The sequence below is a fragment of the Siniperca chuatsi genome, linkage group LG16 (genome assembly GCF_020085105.1).
Source record: "Siniperca chuatsi isolate FFG_IHB_CAS linkage group LG16, ASM2008510v1, whole genome shotgun sequence".
NCBI lineage: Eukaryota > Metazoa > Chordata > Actinopteri > Centrarchiformes > Sinipercidae > Siniperca > Siniperca chuatsi.
In genome coordinates, this window is record NC_058057.1 from 23,713,210 (window position 1) to 23,731,410 (window position 18,201).

The 18,201-nt window shown below is 37.8% G+C and overlaps 1 protein-coding gene across 5 annotated transcripts; it reads right to left on the reverse strand.

Annotated features, from left to right (window-relative positions):
* Positions 1-347: 347 nt before the first annotated feature.
* unc93a (unc-93 homolog A) lies at positions 348-15,949 on the reverse strand. 5 transcript variants are annotated; one of them, XM_044168943.1, is made up of 9 exons: positions 15,846-15,949; positions 10,715-10,846; positions 9,264-9,445; positions 7,153-7,382; positions 4,809-4,934; positions 3,651-3,862; positions 2,930-3,065; positions 2,416-2,547; positions 348-1,122 (listed from the first exon to the last, which is right to left on the reverse strand). In XM_044168943.1, the coding sequence occupies exons 2-9, from the start codon at positions 10,802-10,804 to the stop codon at positions 833-835; spliced, it is 1,398 nt and encodes a 465-aa protein (XP_044024878.1). In that variant the 5' UTR covers positions 10,805-10,846; positions 15,846-15,949; the 3' UTR covers positions 348-832. The 5 variants fall into 5 exon arrangements, with proteins under 5 accessions (XP_044024878.1, XP_044024875.1, XP_044024879.1 ...); XM_044168940.1 differs by lacking the exon at positions 15,846-15,949 and adding an exon at positions 11,162-11,249; XM_044168944.1 differs by lacking the exon at positions 15,846-15,949 and adding an exon at positions 11,049-11,067.
* Between the last annotated feature and the right edge of the window lie 2,252 nt (positions 15,950-18,201).

Here is an 18,201-nt window from a genome sequence, read left to right on the forward strand (position 1 = left end):
CTAACAAATGTCATGGGTTATTATTAGTGTTGGGGGGGTAACACCTTTCATACAGAAATTCAATGGAATTATACCATGTTGCTTAAGAAACCTATTAAAACTAAAGTTATTTTACTATAAAACAAGAAAACTTGCTTGCTTATAGGCTACCGAAAAGTAGCCTTTATTTGCTTTTGTGTGTGATTTAACCATGGCCTTGCATGTCATAGTGGTCCCTCGAGTCTTCCAAGCGATCATAGACAACTGATGCTGTAGTGTGTAGTATCAGACAAAAGGGGGTGATGGACAGGACGCCAGTTTGTTTGACAAAGGCATGTAAAAATTTCTATAGTACTTTGACACAAAGCTTACAATATTAAAACATTTATTTTGTACTTTGCAGTTTTCAGCTCTTAAACTTTACAGTATATCATTTCAGTTAGATGTGTAGTTACGGTAGAGTAACATTTATAAAAATGGGAATCAACACTGCTTTGTAGTAGAAAAGATGTTGGTGTGATAATTGGACACATCCAGATACAACAGCCCTTCAACACTGTAAAAAGGCAAACGACACGACAAACAACACATTTACTTGCAATTGTGAGGTCCTAGTTTTCCTCGCCCATAATCTGTATACTTACTTGTATACTTGCATTTTAAGCTTCACAGGGATAAATGACAATACAAAATATTTCACCCAAAAAAAGCTACAGACTCATCATCAAGTCAAATATGCAGTATTATAGTTCCAGCGTTGAGCGTGGTGATAATTTTCCTTGTCACCTGATTTGCTGTGAGAGCAGGACTAAAAAAAAAAATTATTAAAATTAAAACACTTGAAATTCGGTCTCTACATCTCTGTCTGGCAAATGATCTTGTTCTCATCTGTTTTAAAGATTTCCTTGTGACTTAGGTAGGTCCCCTCCTCAACAGGCGGTGTGGGATTCTTGTGTTCGTAGTACTCCACTATGGGGTAAGTGACAACGGTCACCAGCAGAACAGCCAGCAGGATGTACAGTTTATACTCCAGGCATAAGAAGGTGCTGTAGGCAAAGGCGATAACGAAACCGAGTGACTCCCACATACGGTAGTTGGCAAATGCTGCCTCTTTGTCCCGGGGGAAAAGGACGCCATAAAGAGCTGCAGGACAGAAAGCAGACGAAGGACCAACAAAAATTTAGTTCAGGTGTTTACAAATTCCAACAGCCACAATCATTTGTATTATACAGTATGTGATTATATAATGATTTAAATTTAAAGAAGCAGTAATTGGGTTAGGTCCAAGAAACCCTTGGAAAGAAAAAAACTAAGTCTAAAGCCCCCAAGAGGCCCTACAATGCTAAAGTGTGGATAGAACAAACAAAATACTAATGATTTCTTTGAGCTTTACAAGTGGTGAGGCTAAAGTGTCCTGAGGGTGGCGATAGAGGGAAGCTTATCGAGTGACCAAAATAAAAAGGGTTCCTCCTCTGGGGAGAATGAATGTGCTCAGTAAATTTCAAGACAATCTGCTAATTTGATTTTGATCTGCGACAAATTTTACAGAAATCCAGTAGTAAGTAAATTTGGACACCTTGTCTTGGATCAATGAGTGATCAATTTTGACCTGATGGTGGCACTAGACAAAAGGTCAGGAGCACGAAAGTTCATTCTTGACCTTGTGAATAGTTTGACAAATAATCTTACTCAAGGCCCACTAACTTTCAACTGTATCCCACAGTCTCCACTATCCGCAGAAGTAGCTCAACATCTATTGGATGCATTGGAAAAAACATTTGTGCAGACATTCATGGTTTCTAGATGATGAATCCTAATGACTTGGGTGACTTTTCCTCTCGTGCCATCATCAGGTTCACATTTTTTGGTTCAGAAACTATTGGATGGATTGCCATGATATTTGGTACACACATTCATGTTCCCTTCAGGATGAACTGTAACAACTTTGGTGATTCCCTGACATTTCATCTAATGTCATAATCAGGTAAAAAATTTAATTTGTGCAATACTTTGTTTTTTGACCAAATACCTGCGAAACTAATGACATCCCCATCAGTCTCAACAGTAATTTGTGTTTAGTGCTAATTAGTGTCAGCTTGCTAGCATGCTAAACTAAGAGAGCGACCTTGGTAAACATTACATTGTGAGCATGTTAGCATGGTGACGTTAGCATTTTGCTCAAAGCACCACTGTACCTGTGGAGAGCCTCACAGACCAGCTGGCATGGCTATATCATATCCATGCCAAATTTCATAGCAATCTGGCCAATAGTTGCCAAGATACGTACATGACAACCCCTCCACTGCTGCCGATAAAGTACAATGTGTGGATTATCATTAGGATGATGGATAAACACAAACAACTACCATACAAATGACTCGGAGGATTTACAATATCCATTTCTTCAGGAGAGCAAAGGAGTTGGGAGTTTCTTACCATTGGTCTGAGTTTGCCAGATAGCGTCTGCCATACCCCACAGAGCGGGAAATACAAAGAAGACAGCTAGCTGGTCAGGATGAGGCCTCCAGAACAAGAGAGCAATGATACAGGAAAAGTTGGCCAGTGCAGCTGAAAATGGACAAACACAAATGGACGTCAGCAGTTCATTCCGATCAGGTTTTTCATACATGTATTGTTTAGTCTCCATTTACTGTCTAATTATATTTATAAAAGTGTCTTCTTCTACAGCTCAGTAACCAAATTTTATGAGGACAACACAGGAATTGCTGATAACAAAGTGAATGTTTTAATCTGCAAAATCCTATATATAACATAAAATACCCAAAACAGCCACCTGATCTGGCAGGAAATGTTCTTCTCACAGAAAGTGATGAATCCTAACTTTGAAGGTAAAAACTAATTCTCCCAAACAGCAGTGAGCGTTCCTTTTTATTAGAGAGTCACCACTTGTCCAGTATCTTGTATTGTATAACTATAAAAGAGATTTTACCCAGGAAGAAGAGTGTGGCCCTCCCAGTGTACCGAGCGAGTCTCCCAAAGACAAAGGAGCAAAGAGAATTAGAGGCTCCAAAACACATCATCGCAAAGCCAACAAAATGGATTCCCAAAGCACACGTCACATAGTTCTGCAAAGAAACAACATGGATTTACAAAGCAAATTAATTATGTCCAATATCCCATAGAAATAAATACCTCATATCTCATACATATCCAGTTAGCAAAAGTTAGAGAAAATGTGGATCCTGTAGGACCTAAAGACCCAGATATTTTAGTCAGGAGTTGGCTACAAACACTTGTTCGACACTTCAAGCATAATCCACTTCTCTGCTGTACATTTCATAATCTGCAAACATATTTTTAGTACAATATCCTAAAATATGACTAAACAGCTTACATTTCCTGCTCGCACAGTCATCTGTTTACATTTGTTGCCTGCCACCAAGATAATGTCACTATTTCCAGTGTGTTTAAAGGGGAACTCCACCGATTTTACACATTCAAGTCCGTTTACAGGTCTTGGAGAGTACTACTGCATATGTGAAAAAAAGTAGATTAAAGCCTTTAGTGTCTCCAGAAGGAGCTGCACGAAATGCCTCAAGTGTTAAGTGATAAGTATTCATAGTAAAAGGGAGAATTACTCAGGATCAAGCATCATGAAAACAGATGAAGACAACATGGTTAGTGATTTATTAGTTTGGGGATCTCCCCACCTTGGTGAACTCCCCAGAGAGGAAGCTCTGTTCAAAGCCGCTGTACATGGTGAGAGGGATGAGGGTCACCAGCCTCCAGTCCTTCAGCAGTCTGAACGTGGCCAGGAAGGTGTGGCAAAACGGCTCCCGGTTCTCACGAAACTGGCTGGCCTGCTCCTGGTCGATGTTGTCCAGAAACACTATCAAAATGAGCATGGCCAGCACACCCACTCCTACCACACAGAGGACAGACAACTCTGATCGATATGAAGTATAATATATTGGGGCTACCACGGTCTGAGAGTGTGCAGCTGGTTACTCTGATTGCTTCCACACTGCTGACTGAAGGCGTGTTAAAGATTAAGTTATTTTAATGCTGGAGTTTTATTTTTACCACTCGCTTCACTTTAAAAGCTTTTATACAAACAATATTATTTTAGTTTTTTAATGAAACAGAAAATCTAGGAATTTATATTTGTCCATTAAAATGGGTGAAATTCATCTCCCTATGTTTCCTGCCGGTATCTCTGCTATAAGACTATCGAATACAAGCAAAAATGCCCCAAAACAATAATTCAAAGGAAAAAATGGAAACACAGCCATTTGTACTGTTGTATTGTTCAAAACGGTAGCAGTCTCTGGAAGAATCCCACAAAAATATTCAGTCTCTTTTATAAAACAGCGTAAGTTAGCTAGTTGGCAAGATGAGGATGTGTAGCCAAGAACTATAAAATTACTATTTAACCAACGTGTGCAGTGATAAAATTCTAATATAGTTATACAGTCTTTTTACTTTTCTCAGAAAGGAAGAAAATACTGTACGTGTATTTATACATTGTTGTTTTGTTTTTGACTACTTTTTTAAGTCTCGATTTATTTGTTGGGACATTGTTTGCTTTTATTAGCAAGTCAACAGTAGAGAGATGACATGATATGAGAGGAGACAGCGCCACCAGAGCACCCCTAAACTATCCTGTTAATCTGAGGGTGCGCACGTCCAAATCAGATGAACACTAGCAACTGTAGCACTTTTTACACATAAATCTCCAATTTTAGTGGATGAAAAGTTATTGAGCGATTAAAATAAACTCTACTAAAGTCACATGTTGCAGTCAATGGTTGTCTTTTCACTTAAATCTCTGACCTTGATTGTGATGCCAAAGTAAACACTGGCGTTACCAATGTAGCATCCAACGAGTGTCCACACTAGTTGCTGAGCAGGTCTGGTGGTGGTGCTGTTGACGCTGATATTGAGGCCGCAATCAGCCACTCCACAGGACTGCAGCTGCTCGGCTGTGATGTTAGCTGTCAGTAAAAAAACAAAACAATACATTTCACTTATATAAGTACTAAACACTCTTCACCAAGGATAGAAAGAAAAAAAGGTGCTGTAGCTAATCACTAATCACACACATGCTTTTTGTTTGTGTGTAGCTTATTGATTGCCCTTTGAGGACAAAATGTGTCTATTACAAATTCACACATATGCAGGCCCTTGTAAAGAATGATAAGCATCCATATAATAAGTTGGTAAGCAAAAATATACAACTGAAAAATGAAAATATTGCTCTAGATATTAATATTTCAACTGATTATCTTGTATAGATTCCCATTAATTATCTATTTCAATGAACATTGTAGTGTTAAATGTTGTAAATCTATTTATTCACTTATATAAGAGGCACATTTCAAAGAGAAAACACTGATAATAAATAAGGCATCTGACAGGCCTGTTTTGAACATTTTCTAATTCTAAATACTTTTAACAAACAAACATAATTCAAATTTCCATCCAAACAGTGCGCCTCAAACCCTACAGGAATAAAGATGGAATAAACAGCTGCGTCGTGTTGTTCCAAGAAATGCACGTCAACAAGTGCCCGTCATCATGTAAGCTGATAAACTGGAGAGCATTAACACCAATAAAATGATATGCTGCATACTTAGCAACATGCCCTGTGGAGGTGAGCGTGGTTTAGAGTCAGCTGCAGAGAGGGAGAGGTGGGGGAGTGGCTCAGGGGAGCTAACTGTCACAGCTGAAACACATTGACTATTTATGCTCTCCCCTATATATGCTGGCCCTCGGCCCCTTTCCCCACACACAACACCAGTCTGACGGCTGGTGGATGGCATGGTGCGCACTTTTTTTATGCTCTTTTAAAAATTAACCCACTAAAAAAAAAAAAACTGTAAGCCAGCAGTTAGACCTTTCCCACTTGTGGGTGTGTGTAGCAGTATCAGCTACACACAGGATTCACACTTTACTGTCTACAGAAGTGCCTCTCTCCACGTAATGTGATTTTAGTGCTTTAGATAAGGGCTGTTGAAACAGGTGTAAGCCATGGGCTATCAAAAGGCAGTTTGATTTGATAGGACAGGCAGAAAGGCGGGATTGTTGATAAATTTGTGACTTTATTGGTCCAGCTTTGTAGTTACACCCACTAGTGTGGCAGGTCACCACTGAAGATGGACTGTTTTCCAGGAAGTTCAAGTGCCCATTTCAGGGGATAATGGTGCAGTCATGTTACACTTCTGTCCTGAGAATATTCACTATTTGTTTCCTGCATCATGGAGGAATGGTGCGATCTCCAGAGGACTCACAGTTCAACTTTGACCATGCGGATGTGCATGGAGAAGCAATGATAAACTTCTCATGTAGGTTTCTGAAACGTTTATATTGTTACTAAGAGAGCAAGAAAGCAAATCTGACTATTACATATGTCTTGATTCAACACTTGTTGGCTGAATTTGAAATATTAAATTCAGTGGTGGAAATAGTACTCAGATCCTTTGCTTAAGTAAAAGTTGAAATACCATGGTCTAAAAATACCCAATTACAAGTAAAAGTCCTGAATTGAAAATGTTACTGAAGTAAAAGTATAGAAGTATTATCAGCAAAATTAACTTAAAGTATCAAGTAAAAGTACTGATTATGCAGAATGGCTCCTTTCACAGTGATTATTATTATTGTAGAATATTCTGTTTTTTGTTACTAATGAATACATGTAAGAGCATTTTAATGTTGTAGTTCGTCAATGTGGAGCCCCTTTTAGATACTTTGTATACTACTGGGTAGATTAGTAGTATAGTACTGCATCATCTCATATATGCATATCATATGTTTTTTAATGTAAAAAGTAACAAAAGTGGTCAGACAAATGTAGTGTAGTAAAAAGTACAATATTTCCCTCTGAAATGTAAGAATGGAGTAGAAGTCAATTTCTAACATGGAAATACTCGGGTAAAGTGCAAGTATGTCATAATTGTACAGGTACTTAAATGTACTTAGTTACACTCCACAACTGATTCCATTTATCTTATCATATTATCTTCTAACTTCTTTTGTCACGTCAGTTTCCTCAGATGATCAACTAATGAACTAACTAAACCAGCTATTCAGTGCTAGTTCAGATTACTCACAATTTTAAGACAGCCGACTCGAATAACTTATTGTTCGTATTAAAGTACTAATACTGCCACTACACATTTCCTCTACACAGTTGAGTTTCAGTTGTCTTCTTACCTACGTTGGTGTCCTGTCCAAAGATGAGCGACGACATGAGGTTTCCCCAAACAGCAGATGACTGAAAGATGAAAAAGAAGATGCCAAAGTATTGGTTGATGACATCAGAGCCCTTTTTGCCCTCCCTGGCCGCCTGCGTATTACCGGAGATGGTCAGGTAGGTGCATTTAGCCGACCACAGAGGAGAGCCACCCAAACCCAGGATCACTGAGGTTGGAATGAGGGTGTACCTGTGTGAGAGAGCAAAGAGGAATTCGCTATTTGAATGCTTTAACACTTTCTTTTGACCTTTTAGCCCCCTTTTTCACACCAGAATAAAGAAGCAGCTATACCTGCAGACTGCAAATGTTCTGTGAGCGCACTGCAGTAGTTCGAGTAGTGGTGGTAGTATAAGAAGTAGCTGGTGCTGCATTTGTAACAGTGGCAGAAGCAGTACAGTCGTTCCCAGTAAGCACTGATTTAGTGCTGAACCAATTAGTTGATTAATTGATTAGTTTGATTTTTAGTTACTCACAGTTTAAATAATCGATTCGAGTCATTTATCATGGGGGTTAATTTTCACTGCTTTTCACTGTATCATATAACTGTAAATTTAATATCTTTGGGGTTTGAAATACTGTTTGGACAAAACAAGCAATTCGAAGATGTTGCCTTCTGCGTTTGGGAATTGTGATGGACATTTTGCATACTTTTCTCTTGGTTTGAATTGATTAACTGTGAAACTACATTACTATTATATTATTTGATAATGAAAATAATCATTAGTTGCAGCCCTACACTGATTTAGTGATTTGTAGTCAACACAATGTCTTGATGTCTACATTAAAACTGTGTACATGTGGTTGAAAAGTGGACGAAAAGGTAGTGTTGTCAGTGTGCAGCAGGTACATTAAACACATTCAAATCTAGTAACTGAAATACTATTGAAACAATAGTTATATGTAATCTAGACCCTAAAACAGTACTTTTCAAAGCAATTTAGCCAAGATTTTAACCTGGACTTGTTGGTGTCTTTTAACCTACAAATCACCAAATCAGTGCTTTCTGGGTCGGTAGTATTAGTGATAGGAGCCTTGCCAGTGATTAAAAGTTTTGATAATATGCTTTTAAAAACTCATTTTTGATGAGTTTGTGTCCCGTGGTTTAAATACTGTTTAACAGGCTTTTCAACACTACTTATTTAGTTTCTCATTGAGACGTCCTCTGCAGAGGGTTTTACACTGGTGGCAGCTTGGTGTAGGAGCAGGGACATCACTGCAATGTAGGTAAATTTGTTTTATCACACTTTTAAAAGTTACATTTAAGCTAGCTGGTGTACATTCAGAAGTCATCTAAGCTTACTTTTTTGTCAGTGTTTAAAGGGTCAGTTTACCCTTTTGCCATCAGGGCCCCTCGGCTTTGGGACGACCTGCCTGAGGAGTTAAGGCTCCTCTGCAAGATCAGTGACCTCTTTTAAATCACTTCTTTAAACCCATTTTTATAGATATGTGATGTAGCCTTTTTATTGCTTTTATTGCTTTTTATATATTTTATTGTTGTTTTTATTGTAATTGCAAAGAAACATTTACCAGTATTGGCGTGGAGGCAAAAAATCTCAGAGGTGGATACTTGAAAATCTGGCGAAATGACAATCAAAGCTATCTGCATGTAAGTGAGAAAATACTGTATGTTTTTTGTAATTTGGGTGAACCAACTCTCAAACATGGTCATTAGTTATGTCGGTGCCCTAACGAAACACTACAATGCTTCATATTTGTCCCGTTCTGTTTTGACCTGAGGGAAAACATTACCCAATCCCTAAACCTCACCCTGCATGAGGTCACGCCTCTTTTTTTGTAAACAATGCAGGAATTAAGGGTTCACTTTAAGTAGCTCAGTATTTTCACATCTATTATGCAGATTTATTTTATTAGCATTTATTTTGTAATGAAGTTATGGTCTCCAGTGTGTCTCATTTGATTTCATTATCAAGTGCAATCTTGGAAACGATAGCATTGCCTACAAACAGGAACAAAATTATTAAGAATGCAGAAATATAATAATAAAATAATAGCCACAAATCCAACAGCTACCATTAGCCTGATGAGTTCATTGATTGACTGATTGATTACCATCCAGGGTAGAGGTTTCCAAAGGAGTAGGACACGTAGCAGGCCATGCCAACAACAATGGTCCATTTACAGCCCAGATTTTTGATCATGATGGGAGGCAGGAACATGGAGGAGACGATGATGGAGGCGTAGATGACGCTGAGAGACGCCACACCCATCCCCTGCTCTGCATTCAGACTGCTCTGCACAGACAGGGACAGGGCTCCATTAGAGGACAGTGGGTATCATGCAATAACCGTTTCTTTTTTTTTTTCTTATCCTAAAATCTCTTTTACTTTTTTTTTCCGCGAGGCTTGTTCGTATGAGTGGTTCTTTGCATGGAGCCCAATGTTAGTAAAGAGAAGTATTCATTTCAATGATGAAAATTCTGTTGAAAATACTTTTACTCGATCGATTCATGGTTGGAAGGCAAATCGCATCAATTTGAAACATATACATTAATTAAAATTTAATATAACGCAGTAGGGAGATTAATTTTATTGAACCAAGACTGACTTCAGCAAAAGTAGTTTATTTAGGAGATTTTAACAAACTCTCTGTTCTGAAGAGCTAAATGTGGAGGAATGAGTGGATTTCAGACGTGCTGAGTTATCTTTAAAATGAATGTTTGAACATGACAGTAGGTCATTTTCTGAAGCATAATAATTATATAGTCATCTGTGTCACATACATCTGGCAGAACAATTAGATACGCCTCTATTTTAATGGAAACATCTGCTGTGGGTGGGCGATACCACATAATCCCAATCTGAGTAATACCACTGCAGATACTACTGACACATACTGATATCAGTACTTTAGATTTTTTATATAAATTATATTCTATAATATTTTTAAAGTCTCACAGTCTTTGTAATTAAAGAATAAAAATGTACAATAAATAACTACCTTCAATTTTAAAAGTCAGCACAATATATGGTAGTAAAAACTTTATTTATGTAGCACTTTTCAAAAACAAGTTACAAAGTGCTTCACAAAAGACAAAAAAACAAGAGATGTACAGTATAGTGTAATAAATTATGCGAAAGTAAATTGTATGAGTTTATTTTCTATACATGAATACCCAGTGGGTTATGACCGCCCTTAACTAGTACCTTCATGAATCAATCCCTTGAATACTAACTTTTATTTTTTTAAGGTACAATGTTTTAATGAACAATTAGTCTCATTTTAAGGGCTAAAACTGATACATGTTCTAATATAATTGAATTATAAGGAGATCGGAACTTCCAAAACCAATTATTTCTCAATTTTAAGGGAACATTAAAAGGCTCTTTACGATTTAAAAAAAGAAAAATACTTTACCAAAACAAAATTAGTTGTTCCTATATGAATTAACCCATGAATAAATCCCTTAAATCCCCATGATACTAACTCCTTCATTTTAGTATTATTAATGAAGAATAAATCATAACTCTAAAATGTAATAAATAATAAACTCTTCCACCTACCTGTAAACTCTGCAGGCCTCCGTAAGCCGTGAACAGAAACAGAAAACCGACAGAGACCACCAACACATTCTTAAAGTTACGACTGATCATGGCTGCCTCTCAAAAAGAAAAAGACCTCCACTGAGCCTCTACCTTTGAAAGAAATAAGAAAAAAATATTATTATTATTTATATATTATAATAATATTTTAACATTAATGGCCTCACATAGCAGCTGCACAGCTTCAGAGGAGGCTTTTCCTTCTGAAAATGATTGTGTCAGTGATAAACTCATACACTAGAAATAGCTGAGAACAAAGTCCAGCCTCCACACACACACACACACACACACCCACATGTTTCTTGCAGAGTGTTACACATCCGTTATCATTGAGCCTCTGAATTGCTCAACACATTTTGACATAATCCAGTTATATGTCAGGCTGTACAGCTCCCTTCTTTTACTCACGCCCTTCTTTGAATCATCAAAGATGTTTTGACCATAAACTTTATTTTCTTCAGTCCATCTGTTTCCTTCTTCCTCCTCAGTGTTTTTCTGTACATCTTTTCCTCCCAGTTCTTTCTGGTTCAGATTTATAGTCTTTTATAGTCTTATGTTTCTCTCTGGCTGTGTTCATTAGTAGTTGAGAGTTGTCGTACATACTTTAAAGTCATTGGTTTACTGGTTTACGGTCATATCTGATCCTTTTCTTTTACGACAGCGCCAGCTCATCATTTTTTACAACATGATAGCTTGTTGTGATTTGACAAATATGACAAAAACACAGGGACACTGCAGTCCACTCTCTGTTATCTCAGCTGTACTCAAACAACAAACGTCAGCTTCAGGCTGGTGTATCGGGCCTGTGTTAACCTCTTATGAAAACCCAGATCTGGTCAATACCGTGGTCTAATTCTAAGCACTGTAGTGTAGTTAGTTTAGTTCATTTTTGAAGATTCAAGGCAAATATGAATGAGTCAAGACTAAAGCAAGTAATTATTTCATTTGTGCAGCTTTCCGTAAAGGATTTTTTTGCCCAGCGATGGTCTAAATGCTGCTTTAGAGGCCGAAAGAAAGAAGTGGAGTATTGTACATAACATGAATAAGAACATGTGATTGGGTTTAATGTATGTTATCCTGAAAGATGTCAATTCTGTCTGTACTATCTAATGTTTGGATAGTCGTCTATCACAGATTAGGATATAGGTTATGACAAGACTAATCACGTCAGCCAGTTATGTGAAACTGTCCATATCAGCACAGAGAAGCCATAAAGTTTCAGATAAAACATCGATAGGTGGACATTGTATTCATATTCAACATATTTAACGTAACAAGAACAGTGCAGTGCATGCTTTTACCTCAGTGATGCTCAAAACTAGATTTTATAACTGTTTTGTCGCTAGTATTCTGTATTGTCTTTTGGTATTATATTACTATATATGTGATAATTCAGGTTTCAGAAGTAAAGCGCATGTAGAACTGTCCCCAGATTCCCAGAAGAGTGAAGAAATGTATTTTCTAGATAGACGTAATTTGGAAATAGCTACTACTGACAACAGAGCTTATGTGTTAGAATTTGAGCATTAATATTAAAAAATGTGTGGGGAAATTTGAGGACTGAGGACCAAAACGATTGGCTGAGACACTCATGGAGTCTGTGATGACGAGGACGAGGATGTTTTACTCTCATTAAGCTGGAGAAAGTTTTTAGCCATCCAGTATTTGACATCCTCAAGACAATTTAGAAGTGCTACACCTGATTTTAAGAAACAGACCCCAGTAACAGCATATCTAGTGAAAATAAAATAGGGCCTAAAGGCCTTTAAGGACAGGAGCAGTGACTGACCTTGTAGGTAAAAAGTATTCTGGGTAAGGACATCAGTATGCTTAAATTGAAATGTTTGTCGGATTGCGAACAACTTCTCAAACCCCTCACTTTTCAAACATCAGAATCGGGAAGGGGCTTTTTCGACAGTTTTTGTAACTTTCCGAAAACCGACAATCTGAGATTCACACCCACTTCATTCGTGATTGGCCAGGCGTGCGGACGTGAGAAAGTAAAGTGCAAAACCATCAATGCCTTCGAGGAGAGACTGTCTGAAAGCGTGTGGCACCGCACCTTTTGAACAATTCATTGTGTCGAGACTACAAAGACGCGTAAAAGACATTAGCACACTGAACCCTTAAGGATCGAGTGCTAAAACTTTGCCCTGAATGCCAACTACATGCTTGAGATGGTCTAAAGGCACCAGCATACTTCGTTAGAACTGCTTGTCCGGTGGTTAAATAGCTTCGGAAACCCCTCCCCCCACACCTTTCCGATGTCATATTAAGGGGGGTCTGTGTCCAGCAATTTCTGTAACTTTCCGAAGATGACAATCCGACATTCACACCCACTTCGTGCCGTGATTGGCCAGCTGTGTGGATGTGTGAAAGCACCCAGGGTCTCTTTTTTTCTTTCTTGACACAACTATTTCTGCCACTTTCCAAGTGAACAGGCGACAAACTCTCAACACGTTTGATTTCCAAAACGTGGGACAACACGTCGTACGAACCACTTCTTCTCGAGCATGAGTTGACCCTAAGATTAGGGAGTGGTCAACCCTATAAAAAGGAGCAGAGAGGTCCAATAGAATTAAAATGGCATTATTTCAGAAAGTCATTTGTTACCCTCAGCTCACTCAGTGTGCTTTTGGCATCAGGTCAAACCAGTTTAAAATGGACGTTGGATTGCAAATATGATTCTCCTTGTACCTCCTGCTGTTCTTTACAGGCAGGGACACTGTCCATTGGACAGAGTATGAATGTACCAAGTGTCAAGTTTATGGCAGGTCATGCAGTACAGGAAAATCTGTGTACACCTTTATACATTTGATAATGACCAATCAGAGCGATTTCAGTCTCGGAAGAAACACTGAGTTCTTGTCATTGAGAGTCATAGTTTTTTTTTTTAGATTAGATTCAACTTTATTGTCATTACATATGTACAAGTACAAGGCAACGAAATGCAGTTTAGGTCAAACCCGAAGTGCAATAAGCAAGTGCAGGATATAAAGTATGTGCATAAATGCAGGATAGAGCAATATTATGAAAATATTTACAAGTGTTACTATGGACATTATATACAGATGGCATTACTATAAACAGAAGTATACTGATGGATATGTACAATAATGAATTGGACTGGGCAGAACAGTAGTGCAATGAGTATGTTGCATTGGCCGGGAATGCAACATTCTCATTGCACTACTGCAATTATAATCTGCAATTATCATAAAATGATAGCAGCTATGACAATGACGTGTTTTACTCTGACAACATCTAGACTTTGGAAGACACAGTTAGGTGTGGCTGCGTATGTCCATTTCTTTATCAATTTTCTGAAATTTGCAGCTGATATCATCCTCTTTAGGATTTACCATCATCCTCTGATATGAGCAACATGATGCAGTCGGATTGATTATATTATTATATTATTATAAGTCGTTTTCTGTGTGAAGCTCTTCACCTAAAGTGGCTGTAATACAACACAAATGCGTAAAAGGTTTTCACTAATTTAAGCCCTTCTGTAAATGTTATTTGACTCGCCCAAATAACTTTTTAAAAATGTGTTTTTCTTAATTTCTTAATTTAGACAAAAAATATTTACATAGACATACATGATAACTTTTAAACATAAATATGATACCTAGCAGCCTCGGTACATGTGGTTGCATCTGCATGCGTGCAGTGGAGACTGACATGCGAACAGTGTGCATGTGTGCATGCATACAAATATGCACATGTATCCTAAACAATAACATCACAATAGATACACTCATACAAATACACAAACATACAGTAGCTTCAAATATTCAATCTAATACAAAATATATGACAGTACCAATAATTAGGCAGTGATTATACTTTATAATACTATACTAAAGAATGATGAATTCATCTACACAGTAAGTAATAAAAGAGGCGTATGTTGTCTGTGTCGCAAAACCATATTCAAGTCCCAGCCACATTTATGACTTAGCAGTATAATAGATGTTGATACTTTTATATCTTTCCTGTGTTTTGTAAGCTTATTTTTAAGCTGCTGCTTTAAGTAAGTTTATCAGTTTGCACTTGGAAAAGGAGAAAGTCTGCACAGCTGGATCTGAGGAGTTTAGAGTAATGGCTGTCTCATATGTTTCACTTTCTTTTAGAGTCGTAAAACTGTATGAACTTAATGTTTCTGATCAAATTTGTGTTTGCAAATTCCTCTGCTGTAGAGATGTCAGACTGTCTATGGGAAAGCTCTGCAATGTGAGGAGACTATATTACAAAGAAACATACAGTATATACAGGACAATACAATGACTCTCTTCTTGGCAACAAGGTTCAGTCAGTTTACATATTAAATAAGGATTAGTAAATCCAGACATGTAAATCCTCTCCTAATTTAATAGTATAAATGGCCTGATCTGAAGGTGTGTTCCTAATCCAAATGTATCTTTTACTCAGCCTACTTTTTAGTGAGGTATTTATTTGACCAACAGAGGGAGTCAGAGCCCATAAATAAAGCCTCAAAACTTGGACAGATCCAGTACTAGTGTAGATATCCTACCACACATTTCACTTTCATTTTCATCAAGTGAAACATTTTTCAATGGAATTGCAAATTGAAATGTAACAGTACGTGATACAACACTACACTGCATGTATAATTATAATCCAATAATGTACTGTAATCTATACAGTAATGTAACACTCTGGAAAGGAACAGTTGATGTAATTCTCTTTTAAAGAAGTGTTGAAACTCTGCAGCTTTCCCAACGTCAGCCTGCAAGAATCCCTATCAATATTCTTTAAGAAATATTCTGCCATAAGGTGAAGAGTATGTTCCAGAGCACAAACCTGCCCACACACACCCACAGCAGAGGATTTAGATATGTCTGTCTTAAAGAGTAATATCTCTGCCCCACTAAGACTCAGATTCAACTGCACACACACACACACACACACACACACACACACACACACACACACACACACACACACACACACACCTCACCATGAGTCTTTTCCAACTTACCCTCCCAATCCCCAACTGCCTTTTTATAAATCCACTGAAGAAACAGCCACGCTGCATTTAAAGATTCCCTTTATTTCTATTTCTTACCATCTGCCTTTCGTCACAGCGCTCTGCAACTCCTCGCTGCTCACGTCCTAAAATCTTCCTCTATCTTTGTCTCACGCACTGTTTACTGTGTTTTCACTCTTTATTTTTCATGTTGAGTCATGCTGCAGGAGGAACTCCTTCTTGCTGCCAAACTTGCCACAAACAAACAGTCTTTCCAGTTTCTCTATAAACAAGCCAAGTTGACAGCAGTAAAAAAAAAAAAAAGTTGGTGGTGTTTGTCCCAGCAGCACAGAGGCCTACTCAACATTTTATCTCAAATATGTTAGGCTTGAGAGACAACGTTAGAATGGTGGTAGAAGATCGATACCACTTTCAAATCTGTCCATTAAATATAAGGCTGCAGCCAGCAGCCAGTTAGCTTAGCTTAGCACAAAGACTGGAAACAGCTAGAAATGGCTATTTTGGCTCTGTTCAAAGGTAAAAAAATCTCTGTGCTAGCACCTCTAAAGCTCACTAATTAACATGCTATATCTTGTTTGTTCAATCAGTAAAAAAAAAAAAAAAAAAAACTGAAGTGTAAAAATGACAAGTTGTGGTTTTATGGTGAGGTTATGTGCCGGACTATTTCTTGGCCGGGCACAGTGACTTCTTGATCTTGAAGCTAACACTTTTCCGCTGTTGTGTTTGAGGGAGCAAGTCCACTAACTTGGTTTTGAGATATCAGAAACCTTGCTGTTACAGCTTGTAACTCCCTGTAAAAGCACAAGCTGATATTTTTACATTATTTACATTTCTGTCTGTGTAAGCATTAAACAAACAAGATATAACGTTTTAATTATTGACCTTTAGAGGTGCTGGTAGACGGATTTTGTTACCTTTGAAGAGAGCCAGGCTAACTGTTTCCCCCTGTTTCCAGTCTTTGTGCTAAGCTAAGCTTACAGGCTGTCCAAAATAATTTCATTATTCCGCATTCATGTCATATGGCAGTTACTGCAATTACCAGTTTATGACTTGTAAATAGTGTTCACATTAACTTCCTAGCTGTAATTAAAACAAACACACGCAGATCTTTCCAGATGTTCCAAAATATCTGACTTAGTGCCAGAAAAAGCAAACATGGACGCCTCACATCAGCCAAAGTCTGTCATTCAAGGTATTTAAACCCAGATTTAAGGGATATAGTGATATATTATCAGTGCACACCCTCATACATTCAACTCTGCATTCATACAACCGTCTTGAGTGGTACACTGGCATAAATACTTACAAGTTGCAAACATGGGAATCCTTGCCAGCTTTACCATCCATTCTATATGACAAGAACACAGTATTAGATTCACCTTGCTCGGTAAACGGCCACTCCACGCCCTCACCCTCCATGCCCCAAGTTTGTAGTGTAGACTTTTCATTAAAAAATACATCCTCCAAGCCAGAGCCAAGATTATTCAAGTGATCAAGTGATCAGTGATCAAGTGTAGTCACTTTACTCAGACTTGACATCCAGAGCAACAGAAGACGCTGCGTAAAAAATCAGTTAAGTTCCCCTTTAATACCTGACGTTGATGATGTTGTTTAATACAAAATGTTAGAATCACTTCAGGTGAAGGTCTTCCCATGAGAAAAACAACAATGCACCGATGAATTCTGTTTCAAATACTTTATTTGATCAAATAAATACATGACAACTGACAGAATCAGACCCAGCTTTAAATAAAAGACTAATCTCAGATCCAAATATCAGTATAACACTAATGAGAGTATTATGATACTTATTCATCAAGTGGAATTAATGATGTGCCACTGTTAAAACATTTATCCACTGTGCAGAAAGAACAGAGCAAACACACTTCAAAGAGATGGGGTACATATGACTGTATGAGTATTAAACATTCCTTCTAAATTACTAAAATACAAAGTTATTCTAACACAACAACAGACAGCTGACTGCAGCTGAATACAGTCACACAGCCAAGCAGGCGTCTGATTGGTTGGTTTGATTTTAACTACAGTTTACTACTGCTTTATTGGCGAAATAAATGGACCTATGGGAATAAGAGCTAACCTCTCTCCATACACACACACACACACACACACACGCTCAAACACACACTGCCAGGCCCTGAGGTAGAAAATTACAGGTATTAGAGTGGCAGACAGACAGGTATGTCTGCTCTGCTTCAGATATGAGCTGAAAGCTCTGTGAGCACACCAGCTGGGGGCACTTTAATAATACACCTCTTTGCAAGTGTGTATGTGTGTGTGTGTGAGAGAGAGAGAGTAAGCCACTAGAGGACTCTGTTACACACAAATGAAAGAAATGTGTGTTAGTATTAATCAATAACTGTGTCCCAATTAATACTATAACATGTTCTAATGTTTGGAAATTATACAGAGC

Bases quoted from the DNA above. Each gene is read 5' to 3' on its own strand.
- unc93a (XM_044168943.1), bottom strand. From the start codon at position 10,804: ATGATCAGTCGTAACTTTAAGAATGTGTTGGTGGTCTCTGTCGGTTTT. The intron at 9,446-10,714 runs GTAGGTGGAAGA...CTGTCTGTGCAG, and splicing joins GAGGCCTGCAGAGTTTACAG to AGCAGTCTGAATGCAGAGCA. The intron at 4,935-7,152 runs GTAAGAAGACAA...TTTTACTGACAG, and splicing joins TGGACAGGACACCAACGTAG to CTAACATCACAGCCGAGCAG.